The sequence below is a fragment of the Aphelocoma coerulescens genome (genome assembly GCF_041296385.1).
Source record: "Aphelocoma coerulescens isolate FSJ_1873_10779 chromosome Z unlocalized genomic scaffold, UR_Acoe_1.0 ChrZ, whole genome shotgun sequence".
NCBI lineage: Eukaryota > Metazoa > Chordata > Aves > Passeriformes > Corvidae > Aphelocoma > Aphelocoma coerulescens.
Genome location: NW_027184085.1, coordinates 62,477,798 through 62,499,528, shown reverse-complemented (window position 1 = coordinate 62,499,528; position 21,731 = coordinate 62,477,798). Strand labels below are relative to the sequence as shown.

At 38.8% G+C, this 21,731-nt stretch overlaps 1 protein-coding gene across 1 annotated transcript in view; it reads left to right on the top strand.

Moving 5' to 3' along the window:
• TRPM6 (transient receptor potential cation channel subfamily M member 6) overlaps positions 1 to 21,731 on the top strand; it is a 55,542-nt gene that overhangs the window by 6,578 nt on the left and 27,233 nt on the right. The window contains exons 6-19 of the mRNA XM_069002488.1: positions 475 to 703; positions 1,258 to 1,404; positions 2,029 to 2,163; positions 3,265 to 3,393; positions 6,076 to 6,327; positions 7,222 to 7,396; positions 8,965 to 9,079; positions 10,776 to 10,975; positions 13,180 to 13,312; positions 14,983 to 16,118; positions 16,830 to 16,942; positions 17,842 to 17,968; positions 18,885 to 18,982; positions 21,244 to 21,302. Of these exons, the coding sequence (XP_068858589.1) occupies positions 475 to 703; positions 1,258 to 1,404; positions 2,029 to 2,163; positions 3,265 to 3,393; positions 6,076 to 6,327; positions 7,222 to 7,396; positions 8,965 to 9,079; positions 10,776 to 10,975; positions 13,180 to 13,312; positions 14,983 to 16,118; positions 16,830 to 16,942; positions 17,842 to 17,968; positions 18,885 to 18,982; positions 21,244 to 21,302 (3,048 nt within the window). The remainder of the gene's footprint in view (positions 1 to 474; positions 704 to 1,257; positions 1,405 to 2,028; positions 2,164 to 3,264; positions 3,394 to 6,075; positions 6,328 to 7,221; positions 7,397 to 8,964; positions 9,080 to 10,775; positions 10,976 to 13,179; positions 13,313 to 14,982; positions 16,119 to 16,829; positions 16,943 to 17,841; positions 17,969 to 18,884; positions 18,983 to 21,243; positions 21,303 to 21,731) is intronic.

The following is a 21,731-nucleotide window of genomic DNA, read 5'->3' as shown; positions in this document are numbered from 1 at the left end:
ATGTACTTTGTTCTTTTGTATGCAGCTCAAAATCTTAATTTGAATGAGGGTATGTACCTTCTTTGAAGTGTCTTATCTGCAGAGATGTTTTAAAGTCAATACAAAAGAAGAAACTTTCACAACTGGCTGTAATGCTTGCCCACAGTGGTGATGAATCTGTTGTTGAAGCAAATACAAAGAACTTTGTAGGGTCCATTTCAATCACGGAGTGAGACTAAGACAAAACCAATAAAAAATGACAAAACAGTTTGGCCATAAACATTGTGATTAGGACTAAATACTTAGGTTTACACCCCAAATTATTTTTCACTAGGTATATTAATAAAGCAGTGAGAAATATGGGAGAAGGCATGCTTACTAAGATTGATAGCTGAACTTTAGTTAACAGAGTATTCACAGTAACCTCTTTTCAGCAGTAATTCTGAGTTTGGACTGATCCCCGTTATATTGACTGTTAATTCCTTTCTGCTTTAGGGAATTTGGGCAGCTTGCCTTAGATGTGCTGGACAAAGCATTCAAACAAAATGAGCAGATGGCCATGAAGTTGCTGACCTATGAACTGAAAAACTGGAGCAACTCAACTTGCTTAAAGCTGGCAGTGTCTGTGGGGCTGCGGCCGTTCGTGTCCCACACGTGCACACAGATGCTGCTGACTGACATGTGGATGGGGCGCCTCAAGATGCGGAAGAACTCCTGGTTTAAGGTACCATCAGTCTAGGTTTTTTCTGAGCATTTAGGCACTCTTTTTGATTATGAGCATGGCTAATGTATCTTCAGACAGCTGGGCTTAAGCATGTGTTGGAATGTGCACATCTGGGAAACAAAAGCAAGGGAGGGAAGGAAAAGGGTACTTGTTTCTGTTTTACTTCTTTGTAAAAGCATCTGTGGGATGACATTAGGAGGAAGGATTTTTTGTTGCTCTTTCCATTCTCTCAGCACTTTTCAGTCCTTCCTCACCTGCTCTTGCTTCCCGACATTGCCTGTTCCCTGGCAGAACTGCTGGGGGAAGGGTGCTTTCCAGACACAGGGAGCAGTATTGAAGGCATCCCCAGATACCATGACACAAAGCCACAAATCAGCCAAGAGCAACCCACTTCTTCAGAGGCTGTCGGACTGTGATACAAATTGCCAGCACCAACGACTCCTTCCCCAGCCAGTGGAATTGCGCTGGCTTTGTGTTGGCAGCAGGCATGGCAGACTGTGGCCACAGGTCTATGCTATCACTGCTTAATTTATCTTAATTGATCTCTCTTTTAGGTCATTATGAGTATTCTCCTGCCTCCCACCATCCTGATGCTGGAGTTTAAAAGCAAGGCAGAAATGTCTCATGTGCCTCAGTCTCAGGACTTCCACCAGTTATGGTATCATGGGGAACAGAGCCCAGTCAGCTCTAAAGAGACATTGGTTAGTCTGTGATGATCAGTCATTTGTGTGTCAGAGTCTGTTTTTTCACCACAGTGCAGTTCTGAGGAATGAGAAGATGGTCATCAGGTGGAATGAAATGGCTTTAGCCCAGTTCTCAAGAAGTATGGGTTAGGTCCCTAGTTTGGATATGGACTCAAGTGAACTTGGTACAAGTCACTTCATCTGTCCTGGATGTTACTTCTGTACTGACTGTAATGAGAAAATCCTTCCCAAACTCACACTTATTGCTAATGCAGGAAGGGAGCAGCCCCACCTGAGGCAGATAAAAAAAGTGCTTATGCACATTCTGCTTAACATTAACTTTTGATTTTATCGATTAGTCTTTAGCAAAAGTCCAGTCTACTGATTTTCCTTAAATACTCTTGTACAAAGTACTACAGAAAAATATACAGAGAGTGTAGCTGTGCCATATACAGCATCTTTCACATAATGCATGTTAATTATTGCAAATGAGGTGGCTGTAACCAGACAAAAGCAACCTACAGTAATGGTTTGTGTATTCAGAACAAAGTTTAGACATTTGTGTCTGTCCTCCCTCTGAAATAACACTACCTTTGCAATTATAGACCATTGTTTCTTTTTAAATGTTGTTTTCTTTTAAAGAAGGGTTATGATGTGGAAAAGGGTGTGCAGAAGTCTGATGAAAGCCAAGTAGACGGTGGACAAGGAAACCTGCCTGGAACTAGAAAAATCTATGAGTTCTACAATGCACCAATTGTCAAGTTCTGGTTTCACACGGTTAGTCATCGTTCTAGAACTTGAATTGACAAACCCCTCTTTTGATCCTTCAAATGCCACTTAATCCTGCTTTTACTTTTTCTAGCATGGATTTGCAATCACTTAGTGGTGGGTGTAGATGGGAAGCTATTTGACAATTAAGTGTAAAGATTGTCTGCTAAAATCATGCAGCTGAACTAAAACAAAACCCAAACCCAAAACCCCAGAAAAACAATTATAAGGAACTAAAGAAAAACTGAAGCACAGGTTTTTACAGTGGTCAGTTGCAAAGGTTGAGATAGATTTGAAGGTGGCCTATCGTACCTTTAATACTTCATTGTTATTTGTATTCTTTTCTTTAAGAACTGTCCTTGGAAGAGTGAATATTCATCTATAGGAGATAATTTTCTAAAGGAAATGTGCATTTAATAAATCAGTTTTAGTAACCCTGTATCAGTAGACCTCAGGATGCTTAAGTTCAGGCTGCTCATTAGGTCAGATCACCATGTACATTAACTTTTACTCTTTTAGATGTGTGTGTTTAAGTGATTTATAGGTTGTAATCTATTATGTCAGATACATTTACAGCATGTTCTTGTACCTCTAAAATACGTGTTTTGCACCTGATATCATTCTTGTGTTTTGGAAGGCACTGATTAACCAAAGGTGGCTTATATAACTTTGAGAATTGTTACTTGCTCCTACAGAAGGCTGGGACAAAAGCATAAGACTACCCTTGCATTCGAGGAATGGTGTGCAGATCACAGAACAGAATCACAGAATAGTTAGTGTTGGAAGGGACCTCTGGAGACCATCTAGTCCAACATCCAAGATAAAATAGTCTGTCTGGTGGACATGTGCTGCAATTGTTCATCTTCTGCTTCTACCTATTTTTTCAGCACTAAAGTACCAATCTCCAATTATATTTAGGGACATCCCCATTAATAAAAAGGCAAAACAAAATAAAAAAAACTTAGAGAGCTGGAATAAAGGTTTTGGGCTCAAAAATGTGGCAGTGTCCCAGTAACTTGCGTACCTATAGTGAGGCCAGTCACCTGTTATGTTAGCAGAAATTTGCTTGAGGTTTTTCTGCATATGGATTGTATACGGTGTGTTTTGCAGATATCCTACTTGGCATTCCTCATGCTCTTTACTTACACTGTGTTGGTGAAGATGGAACCAAGGCCAAGTGTGCAAGAGTGGCTTGTTATCATTTATATTTTCACTACTGCTATTGAAAAAGTCAGGGAGGTAAGTTTTTGCATTCACACTTCTCATAAGTACTATAAACCAGGGAACACCTGTCTGAAGAATGCTAAATCCTGCATTGTTTTTATAGAGAATTAAACAGGGAATTTATTTATTGGAAGTCTTTTATTAGAAGACCAGTTCTTGGGCCTTGAAAATGCATCTTAAATTCTGTCCTTAATTCTCTACTTTTCTGTGTAGAGAGGGGTGGTAATGTGTAGGTCACTGTTACGGTTTGGCCAAATTTAGAAATATATCCTCTGAGAGAAGGCACAACCACCCCTCCCCCATCAGGTTCAGGAAAAATAAATTTTCCTCGAAGGAAAGTGAAGAAGATAAAAATATTTATTTAACAAACACATGGGAAAGGAAAATAATGCTAAATAATAAAATCTTTCACTGTGGAGTAAAAACCTGGGAAAATGTTAGAGTCCTCCCTTTGGTCTCCTCAGAGCTGGGGCTTGGCCCAGGGCCAAGCCCTCTGTGCCCGGTGGAAAGTCCTCCTGATGTGCTCTGATGTTAAAGTAATCAAGCAGTCCAGTAGAAAGGGTAGAAAAATCTGAAATTCCAGGGAAGGAAAAATTCAACTCTCAGTCTCTCTCCAGAGAAAAAGCAGCTGAACCACTGGCCAAAATTAAAGCTGTCCTGGGAGCAGCCAGCCGGGTGCTTCCTCCCTCCCCTGCCGCAGCTGGGAAACAAATTGCTATCTGTGTGTGACCTTGAACAAGCTGCAAACTGCTTTGAAAAAGTTTTGCTCAGTTTTTTCCTTCCCCCTCTCAGGCTCAGTTTAGAGGCATAGAAAGGCACAGAAATTAATTTCTGGGCATAGGGCAGTGATATGAGATACATATCATAAGGTCACCCCAAGACAGTCACTTTAGAGTGACTGCTGAATTAAGATTTGGAACCTTGATGTAGGCACCTGGTCCTTTATTTTCTTGAGTGGGCCAATAGACTTCTAGTAATAAAATTTGTCTTTAGATATTTAATCTGAGCGAGAACTTGTTATGAAATAAGAGGTATTTTGCATAGAACAATCTATGGCTCTCCCTCAAGTCCAACCAGCCTTCTATAAATGAACTTGGAAAAAATCCACAATCAGCTTTTAATGCTGGGTTTATGGAGCACAGAAAAATGATATTCCAATCAAAATTAATTGCAATTATTTGCAGTTGATTAGACCCAAGCTTCTGAACACAACTTGCACTCCAAACCTGAGTGTGGGGACAAATGCAGCTATGTATTTCCCCAATTATTGTATCTGCTCTGACATACCTTCACTGTAGAATCAGCACATAATAAACAATAGTAATGTGAATTTTCTTTTGTATGACTTTTGAAATGCTGTACTTTCAGAGGAATAAAGCCAGCCACAGTTCTGAGCAAAGGATGCTATAAATACAGATCACTCAGAAGACTTTGAAATCAGTATGAGAGAGGTGAAGCATTTCAAGTGACAGTAAAGATACTGGGAATATATCAAAGCTTGGATGAACTTGCAAGTTCTGTGTCAGCATGAGATAGGACTGAAAAAATCTACACCAAGATTCCCTGAGAAAAATGTTAAAAGTAGAAGAGCAAGCACTTTGGAAGTCACTGTTGTGCTCTTGCACCATCTTGATGGTGGGACAGTAGAAACAACAGCTCTTCTTTCTGTCATCATTGGCTGAACACTTTGGAATTTATGTTTCCTACTTGATTTTCTTCATCCACATCCTTATTCTGGTCTATTGGCAAAGACTTTGTAGGACACTCTCTCAGCCGTGCAGTTGCTTAACTGCCAAGGGCCGTGTTATATATAACTGCAAACCTCTTTCTCTAGATTGTATCAAATAATTGTTAAAGCCTGAGGCCGTGCAACTAGTTACTCATGTGAGTTAGTCTAGATCACTTGTTTACATTAGTGTGTTCATATGCATAAATTCTTGCAAGATCAGGGCATAACATTTCAAAATCTCTCCTTTCCTTGGTGCTTATCAGTGTGATCTTACATAGCACTGCATAATTGTCCTCACTTGTGGCAATGTGCAAAGGTTTTATTTGCCTCCTCCCGAGGATTCCACTTCACACGCTTGCTCAGTGAAGCTTAAAACCCCTTTGGGGCACCTCACAGTTCAAGGAGTAAACATTTCATTCTTTACCTTGCTAGTTGCCAGCACTCCTTTGTTTAATGTGTCCTTGGCCGAGTACAAGGATCTTTCTTTATATTTTTGATCTGAAATAAAAGACATTAGTTATTTTCCCATTGGTAAGGTTAGGCTGGTACTTTCCATGACTTAGGGGTTAATCAAAAGGCCGTTGCAGGTCACGACCGTCCCTCTAGAAAATGCTTGTTAATTTTAAATAATACCTGTGCATAACAATTCTTTACTGGCTGCTCTCTTCTGCTGAGCTATGTGCCCTTTAGTGAATGGATTCAGGTTCAGAATCCATTTTTTCTTCAGGAGGAGCTATCCCATTTGATGTAGCATAGTTGAGCAATATGACACTATAGCTTAAGTAAAAACCTCAATTGATGGTGAACGGCAGTAAGCAGTAAATGGGTCTAAGAAAAAAGAAAAAAACGGAAGGGGGGGAAATGATGCATTGCCAAATATAATGAAATAATTCAGACAGAAAAGGTAAAATAATGTATATGTGATTTTAATGGCATATTTTTGTGGTTTTTTTCTACATTCTACCCAGGTATTTATCTCAGAACCTGGAAAATTCCGCCAAAAAGTGAAGGTGTGGATTTATGAATATTGGAATTTTACTGATTCTGTAGCTATCATCCTGTTTATGATTGGTTTTGGTTTGCGCTGGTGCAACCCCCCTGTTCAAACTGCAGGGAGGCTCCTTTACTGCTTGGATGTTATATTTTGGTACACTCGGCTCCTTGATCTTTTTGCTGTGAATCAGCATGCTGGCCCATACCTGACAATGATTGGGAAAATGGTAAGTACTGTGTTTTGGAGCAATATTTCTGTAGTTAAGGCATCTACCTTCAAGAATATGTAAAGCTCAGAAGTGACAGAAAAGGAGAAGTCATCTAATAATTCACAGTGAATGTATTGCTTGAAAATGCCATGGTTTTGTTTTGTTTGTGAGTTGACCATAATCAGATTACACTTTAATTTATTAATTACATGAATTTATTCACAAAAGCCATTTTCACTTCATTCCTTAGAGAAGGGTTGCATTTGAGTTAATTTGCTGATCCAGCTTGGTAACGGAAAAGAAAAGTCACTGCCTCTTGGAAATGGGCTCACTATGATAGATTATTCCCCTAACTCTTGGAAACTGTTTTAATACTATTTTACTTTTTGATTCAAATATTTATATCCCAGTTTATCTGGCAAAATATCTGTGAAATCAAAGTTAATTTTGTTTCTCTTGCTATAAGATCTGCTGCTGAACTACTGTCTAGTCTATGTGAAGATTCCTATTGTAATTTGTCTTGGTTACTGGGAGCTCTCTTCTTAATACATTTATATTCTGTCTTTCATGGTAATTGTTTAGGAGGTAAAATAATTTTCACTGCTGTTCCTTGCTCTCGGTTTGAAAGAAGCTACACTGAGCAAAATCGCCATTGTAAGGTCTCTGCATTTTTTATACCTTGCTTAAGATCTAAGAGAAACATGTGAAGCAAGTAGGACTTGTGGCTTTTTTGGTCTAGGGTGATTTTAACATCTATAAAATGCCCATGTAGTCCAGGTACAGACATAAAATATTTTTATTTCCTACAGCACATTAGATCATTACCCCTGATTTTATATTCTTCCCTAAAGTGAATGTCTCCTTTACATATGGTTAGCACAACTAATTATTTTACACAAATATGTCTTCCAGACAGGAAACATGTTCTATATTGTGGTCATGATGGCCATAGTCCTGCTGAGTTTTGGGGTGTCACGAAAGGCAATTCTTTCACCAGAGGAGCCTCCCTCCTGGACACTGGCACGAGATATTGTATTTCAGCCCTACTGGATGATGTTTGGTGAGGTCTATGCTGGAGAAATAGATGGTAGGTAATTTTCAGAATATAGCTTGGCAGCTTAAATATGTGCAGAAACATATTTGGCCTACTTTGCTATACTTGAGTTTTGACTGCCTACTGAGTCTGTTCTTTCTCAAACAATTCTGATACCAGTATATGTGTGTCCATAATGAGTAATACTGCATGAATGAAGTTGAAAATATGAGTTTCTTTGTTAAAAATAAAGATTAAGCTCTAAACCCTTCAAATTTAGTGTTTCACATTAAGTATATGCAAATATCAGGGCAAAGCACATAGGAGCTAATGCTAAGCTACTTCCTTTATTTCACTGGCAGGTCAGGGGATCTGCCAGTGAAATAAATTTCCAGTTAAGTGAATCCAAAGCTGCTGATCTCTTGGAGAAAAAACCCTAAAGTTGCCTTTAAGGAGGAAAGAATAAAGGAGGAAAAGAAAGGGAGAAATAAGTTACCTTGCTCCATTCTTAAACAGATAAAAAATGAGCACATAGGAGAAATAGAACCAATCAATGTAAGGAGGAAAAATCATGTATCTTGATTACGGCTTTAACCTTATTTCAGTAAGACAGAGGAACCAGGCACTCCAGAGGTATTTAAGCATTATGGATGTAAGATACGCTCATGCTACTGACTGAAGGTATAAGTAAAACACTTTTCCCTAAAATGGAGAAGTCGGTATGCAAATAGAAATAGATATTTAAGGTCCATAGTTCAGCACAGACCCAATTCATTAAAATAATTTAAGATGTTGCATCCATTATCACTGCTGAAACAGTCACATGTATTTTGGTTATATAAGTCAAAATTCTTTTAATGAAAGCACACTGTAAAGTTTCCCAGTTTAATCCGTTTAGTCACTTAATAATTCTAAACCTTTAGAAATTTGACGCTTCCCAAATAAAGCTATGATTTCTCTAGTGACTCTTTATCCAGCAGAATATGTCCTGAATTTAGGGCTTCTGTTTTTTAAGTGTGTTTTAAAATTTCCTCGAAAGAGTTAAAATTGATTAGAAATTTAAAAGATTGAAAAGTTTTTATTTTGACAATTTAAAAACATCAAAAGGGATCCCTTAATTTCCATTATTTGTTGCTTTATGTCACAAATGTTCATAGCCGTATGTCTTTTTGATTTAATGTGATTTTAAGTTATGTGTGTAGCTCTACACTCCAGTACTGGTAGAGCAGCCTTTGAGCTGTACCTTTTTCACAGTGGAGTCTGTGATGCTCCTGTTTAAGGATCAAAGATTTGGATTTCAGCTTACCTGAATGTGTGCCATTTCCCAAATACATTTCAGCTGCATCATATTTGCCCTTAACAAAAAGTGGAATGACTGGCATAAGAACTGATATGTATGAAGTGGTGTCTGCAGCTTCTCAACAAGGTGACAGTAGCATGGAGAGGTCTCAGCTCTCCTTTAGGTAGAGGTTGACCTTTAATTTGAAAATTTAGTGATGTCTCTCTGTGAAATTAGTGAGGACTATTCTGTTTCTTGCTGGGACAAATGAGAAGCACAGGCCATTGCTGTGCTCTGCTCTGGTTTCTGCGCTACCCATGTTCTGTGTCTCTTTCATTTCCAGTTTGTGAAACCAATGAAGACTGTCCTCCTGGCTCCTTTCTCACACCGTTCCTGCAAGCTGTCTACCTCTTTGTGCAGTACATCATCATGGTCAACTTGCTCATTGCATTCTTTAAGTAGGTCCCTTGGTATGTTGCTGCAAAAGCAGCCAATGTATGTTCTGCCAGCACTTCTTACAAGCTTTCACTGAAAATGGCCCAGCAAGGGCATGTTGTTGGTGGTGGCTGTACCCCATCTGCCATGGGGGTAAGTTAAATAAGGAAAGAATGGTGAAAGCAAGACGGTGCAAGGAAAGGGATGGTGAGAAGGCAGCTCACTTTAACAGAATCTGACTCTGTGAAATCAATTTCAGCTGGCAAAAAAAGCAACATTAATTCAGCTCTGAAGTAATTTTCCCTTCCTAAAAGTTGTATTTGTTGTGCTAAGAGCCTATATAATATTCATCATAAAGTAAGCCAAGTTTTAAACTGGCATATAAGTGCAAGGTGTTCAAGGGAAGAGCATAATGACTGTAAGAGCATGCTTTTCCTTTAGGAAATAATTTGAAAATTCTTACTTACTTGATGCAATCTCGTATGTTCTAGACTGAAATCTAACTGTAGTGTTTCCAACAATCTGCCTTTTGATGTGTGTTGCCACAGTAGAAAGGTCTCTTTCTATATTATTCTATGAATTCTATAGTAATTCATATTAATCTTACAGTAATTAATCAGTGTCTTTATAGTAATCCTAACCCTTCCTGTTTTAACAGGAACCCCTTGTAGTGGACCAAGTTCTGAAAATATTAGTAAAAGGCAGTCTAACCCAAGTGGTTTTTTATTTTTTCCTATAGTTCTAGCATTTCTGGGGAAGAAGAAGTCATCTGTAGGTTAAAAAAATTCAAATTAATAAAATAAGTCATTAATATACAAGAAAACCGAACTATCAAAACTCATTCTATTTCCCCTCCCAACAAGAAATCCCTTTCCTGAAATTGTGTCAAGGAAGCAAACTATTATTTTACACACTATGTATTATTTTGCAGCTGTGAAATTGTTATTTCAATTATTTCTGGAATTAAAACTTTAGTAATGATGATATGCTAAATCTTCTGTGTAGTGATTTGATTGTTCCAGAAGTGGGACCAGAAATGGGTGGGTATGAGAAATACATTTAATTATGCTCTCAGAAAGAGAGTTGATGTTTTTGTGATTATATGCTGGGTGTGCAGTGTGACAGTGCACCTGAAACTGCAGTGCTAGAAACCACAACATTTCTTTGATGATGGGTCTATGATGGTAGGTACAGAAAATTATTCAGTGCAACAGCAGTCATGTTTAATAATTTCACAGCTCCAGTGAGTATTCTGCAGAAGAATGGCTCATCCGCAGCAAGTATATTTTTAGAGGGAGTGCACAGAACTATTTTGTTACAGTCTTCCCTTAGCCTGACACCTACTTTTAATCTAGTCCCAAGAGGCAAACAATGCTGAATTCTCAGTTAGGGTATGTATTAAAGTTTAAATGGTATGACTGGGATTTCAAAGCCATGTCAGTGAAATCTTTTGCCCAGCTCCCATTAATGTGAATGGAAATTGGATCTCCAAATCTGTTAGGCAGCTTTGAAGATCTCATTCTCAATGCACTAGCTGCAGGCACATGCTGCTGCTCTGTTAAATGAAAGTTGCTAAGCTGATTTACCTCACTGGAGGAATGGGACTTTCCTTTAGTGTCAGATTAGATCTGTAGACATGTGTCTTGTGCTATATTGGAAGTATTCCTCACATGAGTGTTTCACCCTCCTTCCCCTCTCCCTCTGTGGCTCTCTCCTCAGTAATGTTTATTTTGATTTGAAATCCATATCGAACAAGCTCTGGAAGTACAACCGTTACCGCTACATCATGACCTACCACGAGAAGCCATGGCTGCCTCCACCCTTCATCCTCCTGAGTCACATTGGGCTTCTGATAAACCGCATCTTCCACCATCAGCCTCCAAATGAGTTGGACCAAGAGGAAGGCGATGTTGGACTAAGTAAGCTGGCAACCAAAAGAAATGGTTCATCATCACTCCCATCACTGTGGAGTTGAGTTCCAAAAAAAAAAAAAGAGGAATGCTTTGCTTTGTATTTGGCTGTTGCTGTGCTACGTACTGTGCATCGGTCTAGATACCTCATAACCCTGAGCTGAAATAAAGTGACAGCAACTTATTCTGTAGGAACTAAATAATTTCTTATTTTAAAAGGAATTAAGCAGTACTGAAGGTATAAATTTCTGTATGTTTGTCATGAAAAGACCAATAATTCCTTTTTCATTACCTGGGGAAAGCAGCTACAGAGCCTAAGGATAGATGAGATCCGATGATGGCAGATGCAGAGAGAGAGCATAGGGGCTTCCCACCTCCTCACTGCTTCCGTCCCTTTGTGCACTGGCTTATCACTGCACCTTACCTTCTTCACTTTTCCCAGCCTGGGCTTTTTCATGCCAGGTCCTTCCTAATGCCTCTTTAAAGTGATGCCAGTTCCCTGTCCCACTGTAACCAGCTCCGCCAGGAGTAGCCCGAGCTGTTGTGGGAATGGGACCTCAAGACGCTGGGGTGGAAATGAATAGTCAGTAGTGGGGCTTGGTGGTGGGGGTGAGGCAGGGAAATGGGGATGAGGAGAGGCTGGTGACTGTAACCATATCTCAAAAAGCATTGGGAAGCATTGGTATATAGTATTATACAACCTCATCCTTTTTTATGCAACATACACCCTTCATGCCTTGTAATAGAGGTGGGCAAACCCTGCCTCGGTTATGCTTCACTTAGAATTTTCTGTGCTGAACATGCAATGCTGAAGGTATCTGGCATGCTCAGAGAGTTCAAAACCAGGCTTAGCTAATCAAAGCTGAATTGCTGTACTGCTGCTCCCAGGTTCAGCTCCCCCATCATGATTGGATACAGCAGGCTGCCTTTGAAGTGCCATTGCTTATTTTATGTGCAAGCACAGCGTAAGGCAGTGACATAGCATAGGGGGTGTCTTGTAATGAGCATTAGGCTAAAGCAAAACTGAAACCCTGCTTAGCACATCTACAAGTCCTTGGATAGAAGAGGGCTCATGCCTTGCTTACACTTCTCTCAGAAGGAGAATTTTTTTCTGTTTAGGCACCTCTGTGCACCTTTTCTATATACCTGTACATTGCTTGATAGCTTTCTTTAATTTTGGTGTTGTTATAACTAACTGGTTTTCACAAAGAAGGATCCAGGGCCACTCTGTGGAAAATCAATACTAAGATACAGAGTAAAATTTTGGAGGAAGAAACACAGCTCAAATAGGGGAGAAAAGTGCCTGGAAAGTGATCAAGTCTCATTTGGAGTGAGAGGGGGAACCCCAGAACACTGTGGGGGTCTTCACTGCTGAGCTGTGTGTTGCAGCTGAGTATTACATCCTTGTATCAAACACTGCCTCGTTGCTTGGAACAGATACCTCTTGAGCAAGTACAGTGAGGACTTTGGTACATAAAAAAGGACAGAAAAGAGGAGCTTGGAAAATGTGGAGTTTGAATCAGAGAAGCAGCTTTCCACCATATACATTTCTTTGTACTTTCTTGTAATGGAGCTCTTCTCTCAGAAGTCTTGGTGTCCTAGAAGAATAGCACCATGAGCAGCCCAAGTTAAGGAGTTTTAAACTTCTGAGTGTTTTTTTTTCCCCAATATATCACAATGTTTTATATATATGAACATATTAATCAATTAGGTGGAAAAAAAAGGGCTTTGCAGCTTTGAGCACCTGAATGGACTGTAATTGTTGTAGGTGACTAGTTCCAAATGAATGCCTAGGCCAAATTGGAATAAAATTTTTGTAAGCTTGACATATTCATCGCTAACTCTTGTGAGTGACACATGTATAACAAAATAAGGAAAAAGCTTGTGAGAAAGTGCATCTTTTTGAGCAGATTTGTGATTCATATATGTATTTTTGCAGCTTTTAAGGGGAGTCCACTGGAATTTTTGTCAGTATGGTTTTATTCCCTGTGTAAGGAAAGACAAACTTGCACATTTTCAAGTATTTGGCATGTTGAGTCTTTATGCTCAAGCCCAAATTAATGCAGTTAAGCCTGATTCATTCTTGTCAAGGGAGGGAGTGTAAACAAGCTTTTTGGCAGGTGCTTTTTTTCTTTTTTTTTTTCCTCATGGATACTTATAAATGATTGCAATTATCAGCATGCTTCATACTGATTCCTACCTCCTTTTTTCAGAGCTCTACCTGAGTGATGAGGAGTTAAAGAAACTCCATGACTTTGAAGAACAGTGTGTAGAAGAATATTTTCACGAAAAGAATGAAAACCGGAGTTCCAGTGGCAGTGAAAGGATCCGTTTGACCACAGAGAGGTGTGTTTTGATGCATATTTATGTTCTTTGCATAAATTTGAGATACAAAAAGACTTTGATAAGCTAATGCTTTTGAAGCTGGTTGTGGCCATTGTGAACATGCATAGGCCTTGCTAATTTGATGGAAATGTATCTGTTTCTGTATCTGCATCTGTTGAGGTGTATGTCAGATCTGCCTTGCTGACAGAATTGCATCCCCAGATGCGTGCAGTGTGCACATGCTTAAAGGGGTACAGTGAGGTGTTGCTCAGTTTCACTTTTGCAGATCAGATAGCACTAGAAAAGCAAGCCAGAGAACAGCACGCAGTATGTAATTTTATTTAAAACTTGCTAGTGTAGGTACACTGTGAGAGTATTGCTCATGATTGAGTATAATTGCTGTTTACAGAAGCAACCAGAAAACCATGGTAGAATTATTTGCAATGTAGTGCCTTGATTTACACAATGTCAATACACAAATACTAACAGGGTTTCAAAACAATCAGTATTGGCCTAATTTAGTCTTCTATTGAAATCAATGGCAAATCTGCCATTAAGTTTAATGGGAAGAGTTATAAAAACTGAACACTATAAAAAGTCTTACTGAATGCCAACACTGATCTTATCTAACGAATTTGTTTTGCCTAGAGAAAGCATCTTTTCCTGTTCATAATCTTATTTTCTGCATGTTAAAACTAAACACAGAAGCAAAATAAACCTCCCCTCTAAAAGAAATTAAATAAGTAGCTTTGTTCAGAAACTGCAGAATTGATTACTTCAATAAGGTTTCGTTTACTGGATAAATATAGATCTGGAAAGGAATTTTTTTCTGAGTACAACTGAAACACACTTCACAGCATTGCATAACGTCAACGCAAGACATTAATTTAGATGAATAAAATGTTCTGGAACATTGGTCTTTGATTTTATCCAGCAATGCCTTAATACTAGATATTTTAGTTACTCTGTGACAAAGGAAAGAAATTACTACTGCATATTGCCTGCAGGTAGTTTATCATTGTCTTAGTGATAAAGCACCAGAGAGTATCTTCAGGAAATATGAAGATAATGATTTGGTTAAAATGATGTAATTCCAGGCCAAGAAGTTCCTGCACTTTTCACTGGAGATTCGAAGATAACAAAAAAGGCTTTGGTTTTCTGGGTAGTTGAATTTTACCTGAAGGTAACCAACAGCATAAGATGCGTAGAATCTGCTCTGGAGGCCAAATATGTTCTTGGGAAGACGTGTTTCTCAGCAGTCTCTAGTATTTGAAGAATGCAGAATTAAAGAGTACCTGGCAGTGTGTGTGAGCCTTACCCTCCTCATGCTTGCACAAGAAATATAACATGGAGGATGTCCAGCCGACAAGAAGTATACTTCATTCGCAGCCATAGCCAATGTAGCCTGCCATCCTTGGTTTAGTAGTTCTATGGCAATTAATGGGTATCAGTAGGAAAACAACAATTTTAAAAATAGAGACTCCTTGAGCAAAACGTCTGTTTCCTTGAGAAACCCACTGGCAGTTTGGCTGGATTTTGCCAAATACGGATATTAATGGGAATGAAAGTCACCATTGAAAAAAAACCAACCCTGTTTGAAACACTGACTTTTTGAAATGTGTTAATGGTTTCTTTCCTCATCTCACAAACAGATATGAAGTATTTTAATTATGTTTTCTTTTTCTACTTAGAGTGGAAGAGATGTTTCAACAATTTAAAGAAGTGCATGAGAAGGTATTTTATATCAAGGAGTCTTTACTCTCCCTGGACAGCCAGCTAGGACATTTGCAAGACCTGTCTGCCTTGACAGTGGACATCCTGAAAGTGCTTTCAGCTGTAGACACCTTGAAGGTGGAAGAAGCATTACTGGCAGACACAAAACATCAAACCTGTAGGAAGCTGCCCCACAGCTGGAGCAATGCATTCTATTCCAAGACCTTGAGCAGCCTTGAGTGCTTGTATGACAAGAAATACCACTATTACAGCATGCCCCCCTCCCTCCTACAGAGCTTGGTAAGGACTCAGTCTCCATCAGAGTGCAAGCAATTGAGGTCTAAGACTAACAAGATGGTAGAAGACAGCTCTCAAAAGGCAGAAATAGAAACAGACACACTCACTTCAGGAGTATCCTCTGAGACTAAGTCAACTCCCAGGTATGGGCAGTTTTTGCTGGTGCCCCCTGACCATCAGGGAGGGTCTTTTTCTGAGGATGTCACCTTAAATTTTTCCTTTTTGAGCACTCCTGCCAAGTACAAGGATGAAGCATTCAAAGATAACCTGCAAAGTAGCATTGTGGTTCAGCAAAACTTGCCGAGTGTCAGTCTCCTTGGAAAAGAGACAGAAGATTATCAGTGGAGCCAGAGAGACTTTGTTATTCATTTGCCATCAGAAAAAACTAATACTGCGGAGGCTGCTCATCCTCTTGATCTCCAGCTACCTCTGGATATTGAAGAAAGTGCAGCATCCCCCTGTCATGACAGGGAAGAAATTGAAGGCGGCTATGTGAACTGGGGATTCTCTGAAGGTGATGAAAAAGGAGTTTTCATCTCAGATTCAAAAAAGAAAGCCCTGTACATATGTTCCTCCTATGACAGGGACAACAACTGCCAGAATAATCCTGCCAGGCATGTCCAGTTAGGTGATTCAAAGTCCTTGTCCTACAACTCTGACAAGCCGTGTCTCAGCAGCAGCATCTCTCAGAACAGGCTGAAACGAAGCATGTCCTTCTGGATCAGCCCACTCTGGAGGGATTGGAGTTTCTGCAGAAGCAACAGCTTACCATCCCCCAAGAAAGAGAGAACAGGAAAAACCTGCAAGGCTGTAGGCGGTAATTATAAAACTTTAAACCTGTACAGTATATTTTACTGCAGAGTCCAAGTCATTACAAAAATGTTTCATTTGCACCCAGAAGGTATTAGATGCAGTGAAGGATAGAAGCAGAGAGTCCAGAGTTACTCTTTCACTTTCTTTGTGTGGTTCTGGTTGTTGGGAATATCTGAAGTATGCCTGGTATCCAAGCTGCAACACACCTATGCGTCAGCCACCCTGATTTGCCCCATCTCAGGGAATCTCCATGGCTGTGGCTACACAGCCAGGTGACAGAAGGATTGTGCTCACTCTGGGGAAGTCTCTTGGCCTGGGCATGCAAAAACAGAGTTTCAAGAACCAAAATATATTATACAATCACCTAGAGATACATTAGCAGTATCAGAGATGGGTGCATGGAGAATGAAAAGGCATACATTTCTGTAGTCAGTTTAAATACGTCCCTATCCACCACCAAGTTTGCTTACCAAGAGCTAAAATACATCAGATTCCAGTTTTAATTATGAATAGTATAGGATGATAGATAACATCAGTTGTTTTGTATCTTGTGATGGTGCATATCTTTGCACTGAACTGCTCAAGTATTCAGTTTGGATGCAACAATTCTTTCTAGGATTGCTTTAGACATCTGCTAATTCTCAGTCCTATCAGATTTTCTCTCAGTAAACAGAAACGCTGTAGCTTAAAGGTGTTTTTTGACTCTTTCCTGCAGAATCTTTAGGATCCAGTGAGCTACACCACAGTGAGGCAACAAAAGCAAACCAGCAAAACAGAGACAGAAAGTCTGGGAGAGGAAAGAGGAATCAAAAACCTCTTCAGGTGCCGGTATGGGCAGATGCAAGAGAATTGTGTATCTCAAAATTGTTTTTTTCATTCCTTAAGAGCAGTTCTGCAGTGTGGTGTAGTTGAAAATGTGTACATTAAAATGCTGCACACAAACTGGAGCATCTCTGGTGTGTGTCTAGCTTTGTTTCAATTTTCCTTTTCTTTTGAATGTGTGGGATTTCTTCTTTGAACTTGCTGACATACAGGGACTTTGGTATACTGTGTTGATACTGACTTTACACAAGCATAGATGGGTTCTTGCACTTCAGCTGGTGGGAGAACTTGTGGAGGCTTCATATGATGTAAGATAGACTTAAGGAGTGACCATACCCAGGGGGTATACAACTGTACTCAAGTAGATTAGGCCTCATAATGTTGTCTCCTGACTGCAAGAGTCCCATAGACTTTTCTCTGAATCCATCAAGAATTTAGCACATTGCAGAAAGTATATTGATTGTGTCATATGTATGGGGCAATTTTTGCAACTGTGTCTCTGTGTTCATAAATAAAAATCTATTTCTAGAGCTATAAAGAAATTTCTATGGTCTGTGTTATCTGTTCAATGAGATGAATACCAAAGACTGGTTTGTTTATGTAAGATACTCAGGTCAGCAAAGGCTCTTAGACTTGAACTTTGAAATCTAATATCTCTGATGGTATTAGGTCTCGAAGCTCAAATACCTTCAGATAGTGTGAGACCTTTCATCCGTAGTACTTACTAGACAAGAGCTACCCATCTTCTGCAGCTTGTAACAAAAATGGGAAAATCTGTTTCTCAGTGCATTCAGTCATTGGCGTCTCAGAGATGCTCTGAAAGGCCACGTCATTTGCTGTCAGAGGAACTGCGGAGATGCTAGTCAACTTGTAAATTCAGCATTGTTTTGTCTGTGTCTTGGCAGGTGATTAGAGTGGATGATTGTCCCCAGAACACTCAAGTGAACTCAGAGCCTACAGAGATCAGTGTCTGGGATGAGCAAGAGAAACACAGCAAGAATTGGCTCACCGTGTCTAATTTCAGTCAGCTAAGTATGTCATGTGTTGCGAACAGTGAATTTCAGAACAGCTTTTAAAAAGAAGCAGTAAATAGAATTCAAAAAATCAAAGTGTTATCCACCATTTTCACCTCAGGGCATAATTTTCATAAAATTAGACTTAGTTTGTAGGCATGCATGTCTTGATTATTTGATGCAACATTGAAGAGGCAAAAGAGTCATAGGTTGGATGGAAGGCCAGTTGAATCTTTCTGGGATCACTGCATGTCTTCCATGGGAGATAGCAGAGTGCTAATCCTCAGGAACTAGTAGGAAGCAAGGAGAATGATGTCTTTGTCTCCTCTCCTACAGTATCTTCTAAAGTGACATCTTCTAAAGTGGCATCCTGGCTAATTGCAAAAAATAAACTCAGGATTTTTCAGGACATTTACCCTCACGGGCTGTGCTGTGATACTGTATTTATTGGCAAATCCTCTGTCTGCATTATTCATTTCTCATTGCTCAGAAAAACATCCTCCAAAGGAAAGAAACGAACTCTGTATTGTCTCTTTTGGAGTGAGAAGGAATGACATTCTTCCTCTTCATTTAGTAATTCTCCATCTCTTTCATTCTCAGAAATTCTGGGCATTATTCATCTCATCTTTCAACTTTGCTGTGATGCGGCTCACTGGTTTCATCCTGCGAGCTGCTGGGAGAAGTACCAGGCAGTGCTGTGACTCAGTACTACATGGTCTGAGGAGGGCTATACTCCAAAGTCTGCTGAAAAAGAGTGGAAATAGTCAGTTTTAACCCTATGAAACTCTGTAATTTTTTTTTAAACCATTACGCATTTGCTGGGGCAATATGGTACATAGGTGTTTATTTTATAGCACTGCATAGCTACTTAGTTTATAGTGACAGAGCTGTTAATTTACCCTCTAGAAATAGCTGACATCTTCTCTTTTGGCTAGGTTTGGAACGCCTCCATTACAAGCACCAGAAGATTAAAAATCAAGATATTGGTAGGCATACCATACCATTCTGTGACTACCTGAGGCATTCTCGAGAGGTAAGACCTAGGATTACACATCCTACTCCATAATTTTGGCTGGGATAAGTCCAGAGTAGCTCTACTCTGTCATCCCTGGATTTGCCAATAGAGTTTCTTTGTCATAACATACTTCTTTGAGAGATGAAAAACTTTGTTGTCTGCTGGCACAGAGTATGTGTGGAATTAAATGAATGATTTAACAGCTGCTAAAACTCTACTAAGATTATTGAAATAGGACATTAAATTATTGAATCTTTGAGTAATTCCGAGCATTAATTTAGTCACAAATGACATGTGGATGTTTCATTGGGCAATGAAAGCACAAAACTTGGTCTTGAACTTTTGGGCAGAATGGATTAGAAGCAAATTTTGGAAAGTTAGCTACATAGCACTCACTTCATCACAAAGTTATTTCTTGCAAAGGGGTAGTTAAATACGGATAATAATTGCAAAGCATAGATTTCTTAAGCATTGTCTTATAAACACCAATATTTTATTACTTACAAGAATTAATCTGCAGCTCTGTAATCTAAAGGTCCTTTTCCTGTGTGAACCAACATAGGCTCCTTGAATTTGATGGAGCTAGACCAATTTATATTTCCTGGAGACATGAGCAGGAATCTGGACTGTGGAAACTACTATCTGTTTTAAATTTCTGTAGCTAATAGAAGAAATGGTATAGCTAATAGAAGAAAATGTACCATCTTTAAATTTTATAGTGGTATCTCAGAGAAATGAAAGGAAATTTACAAAGAATAAGTTAAGAAAAGGAAATGTGAAAGAATCCTTTCCTCCTCCTTTTCAAGAGCACCAAAGCACCCTTCCTTGCTGATTTTACTTATAGCACTTTTGGTTATTAAAATGGAGATCTTTCAAAGGCTAGCTTATTTTTCACTGAAAATGTTCTATTTTTTTTTTTTTTTTTTTTTTTTTTTAGGAATAAAAATGATGGGGTTTTGTAGAAAAAAGTGATGAGAGAGAGAAATAGAAATAAATTTACTGATTTTGTATTCTGTAAGACCCAAACTTGGACTCTAAATCAATAAATCTTTGAAATGTGAAATACAGGATCCGCCAGGCAAAATAAAAATAAAGTCAGGAAAACTGTGTGAGGGAACCAAGTAATCTGGTGCTTCAAATCTTATATCGAGATGTATTTGGATAAAACTCAAGTGTGAGATTTTTAAAATTGAAAAAAAAAACCATTCCAACCATGATTACAGCAATATTGGAGTTAGGCTGAAACCAGTCACTTCCGAAACACCAACTTCAAGTTATTATTCTTCCAAGGTACAGTCTCCAGTATCCACTGCACTGTTATGCCTCTCCTTAAGTCCTCTCTGGACTATGAAAGCTTATATTTATCACTGAGATGTAACAAAGTTGCTGCATCCAACTGTTCCACTTGGAGAACAATGTATTTTAATGATATGTATCTCTCCCAAAGTGAAGCTTTCTTGATAGGTAGCAGGGAGCAAAGCAAGGGAGTGTCTAGGAAGGTTTTGTTAATGATTTTTTCATCTTCAAAGCAAGCTACAATTTCAAAATATGAGAGAAATTAAAAAAAAAAAAAATTAGAAGTGAGTTAAGTTTCAGGTTAAATTAAAAGTTGAAATTCAGTTGATTGATCTTTAGACTTAGTTGTCCTTGAACTCTTGCATGTGTGTGTGTGTGTGTGTGTGTGTGTGTGTTTCTTTTGAGGACTGAAATCTGCCTGACTAGTATTCAGAAGAAAAATTCCATTTCTTACTACCACATCAGGAGGACCTGGCTGGCCCATTTTTTCCTAATATGGCTTGAAGTTAAAAAGATTATTTGAGTATTTCTTTAAGACCTGGAAAATATGTGATCTAGATATCCCTGGAAAGCTGCTTGGTGTGTTACCTTCTTCTGTTCCAGGGGTTTTGAGTGAATTTATTTTCAAAAAATGTAAAGACTATCCCTGCATTGGAATTTTCCAACAAAAAGAAAGTTCTCTAATACTGTGCGTGTTAGAAGACCTTTAACAAGCTTTGTGAGTGTTTTGAGATGTAGGTGGTGACCTGAGTATTTAATTCAAATGTCTGTAGACAACATGGAAAACTGCTATGTGAGCAAATCAGTTCCATTTTAGTGTAGGTATGGCAGTGCTATGATTCACCTGCCTGTCAGGGTCACTATTCATGTCAACAATAAGCATATCAACAATTGTTCTCAAGACTGTACTTTCCTGAGCTGTGCAACATGTATATGATAAAGATGTGCATATTTTACCAGTAAAAGTATCTCTCTTTTTTCAGGATTTGAGTGATAGTGTATTTGGAAACTCAAAGAAAAGTAATCTGAACAGGAACTCCTCGTATGTATTATTAGTATATTAAGATACTCATCACATGTTTTCAGAAAGAGATGTCTGTACTCTCCAGTTCTGCAATATTCTTAGGATGAGAAATTAATGAGAAATGGAGAGTTAAGGCAATTGAGTTTGTTTAAGTTCCTTTCAAGGAAGCCTTACTAATGGAGATAAAGGAGATCCATTTAAACAAAGTGTATCATTTTAGGTGGAATAGACACCCTTTCCAATTCTAACAATAATTGAATTTTCTAATTCAGTCACAAAGATGACAGCTGAACTTGATGATTTACAAGGTTTTTTCAACCTTAATAGTTCTATGATTCTGTGGTGATTCTGTGGTTCTATGACCATAACATCTTTAATTAATCATTTTTGCAATCTAGTCAGCAGGAAAAGTTGCATTTGCTTTTGCTGTGTAATTGCATGTTCTAT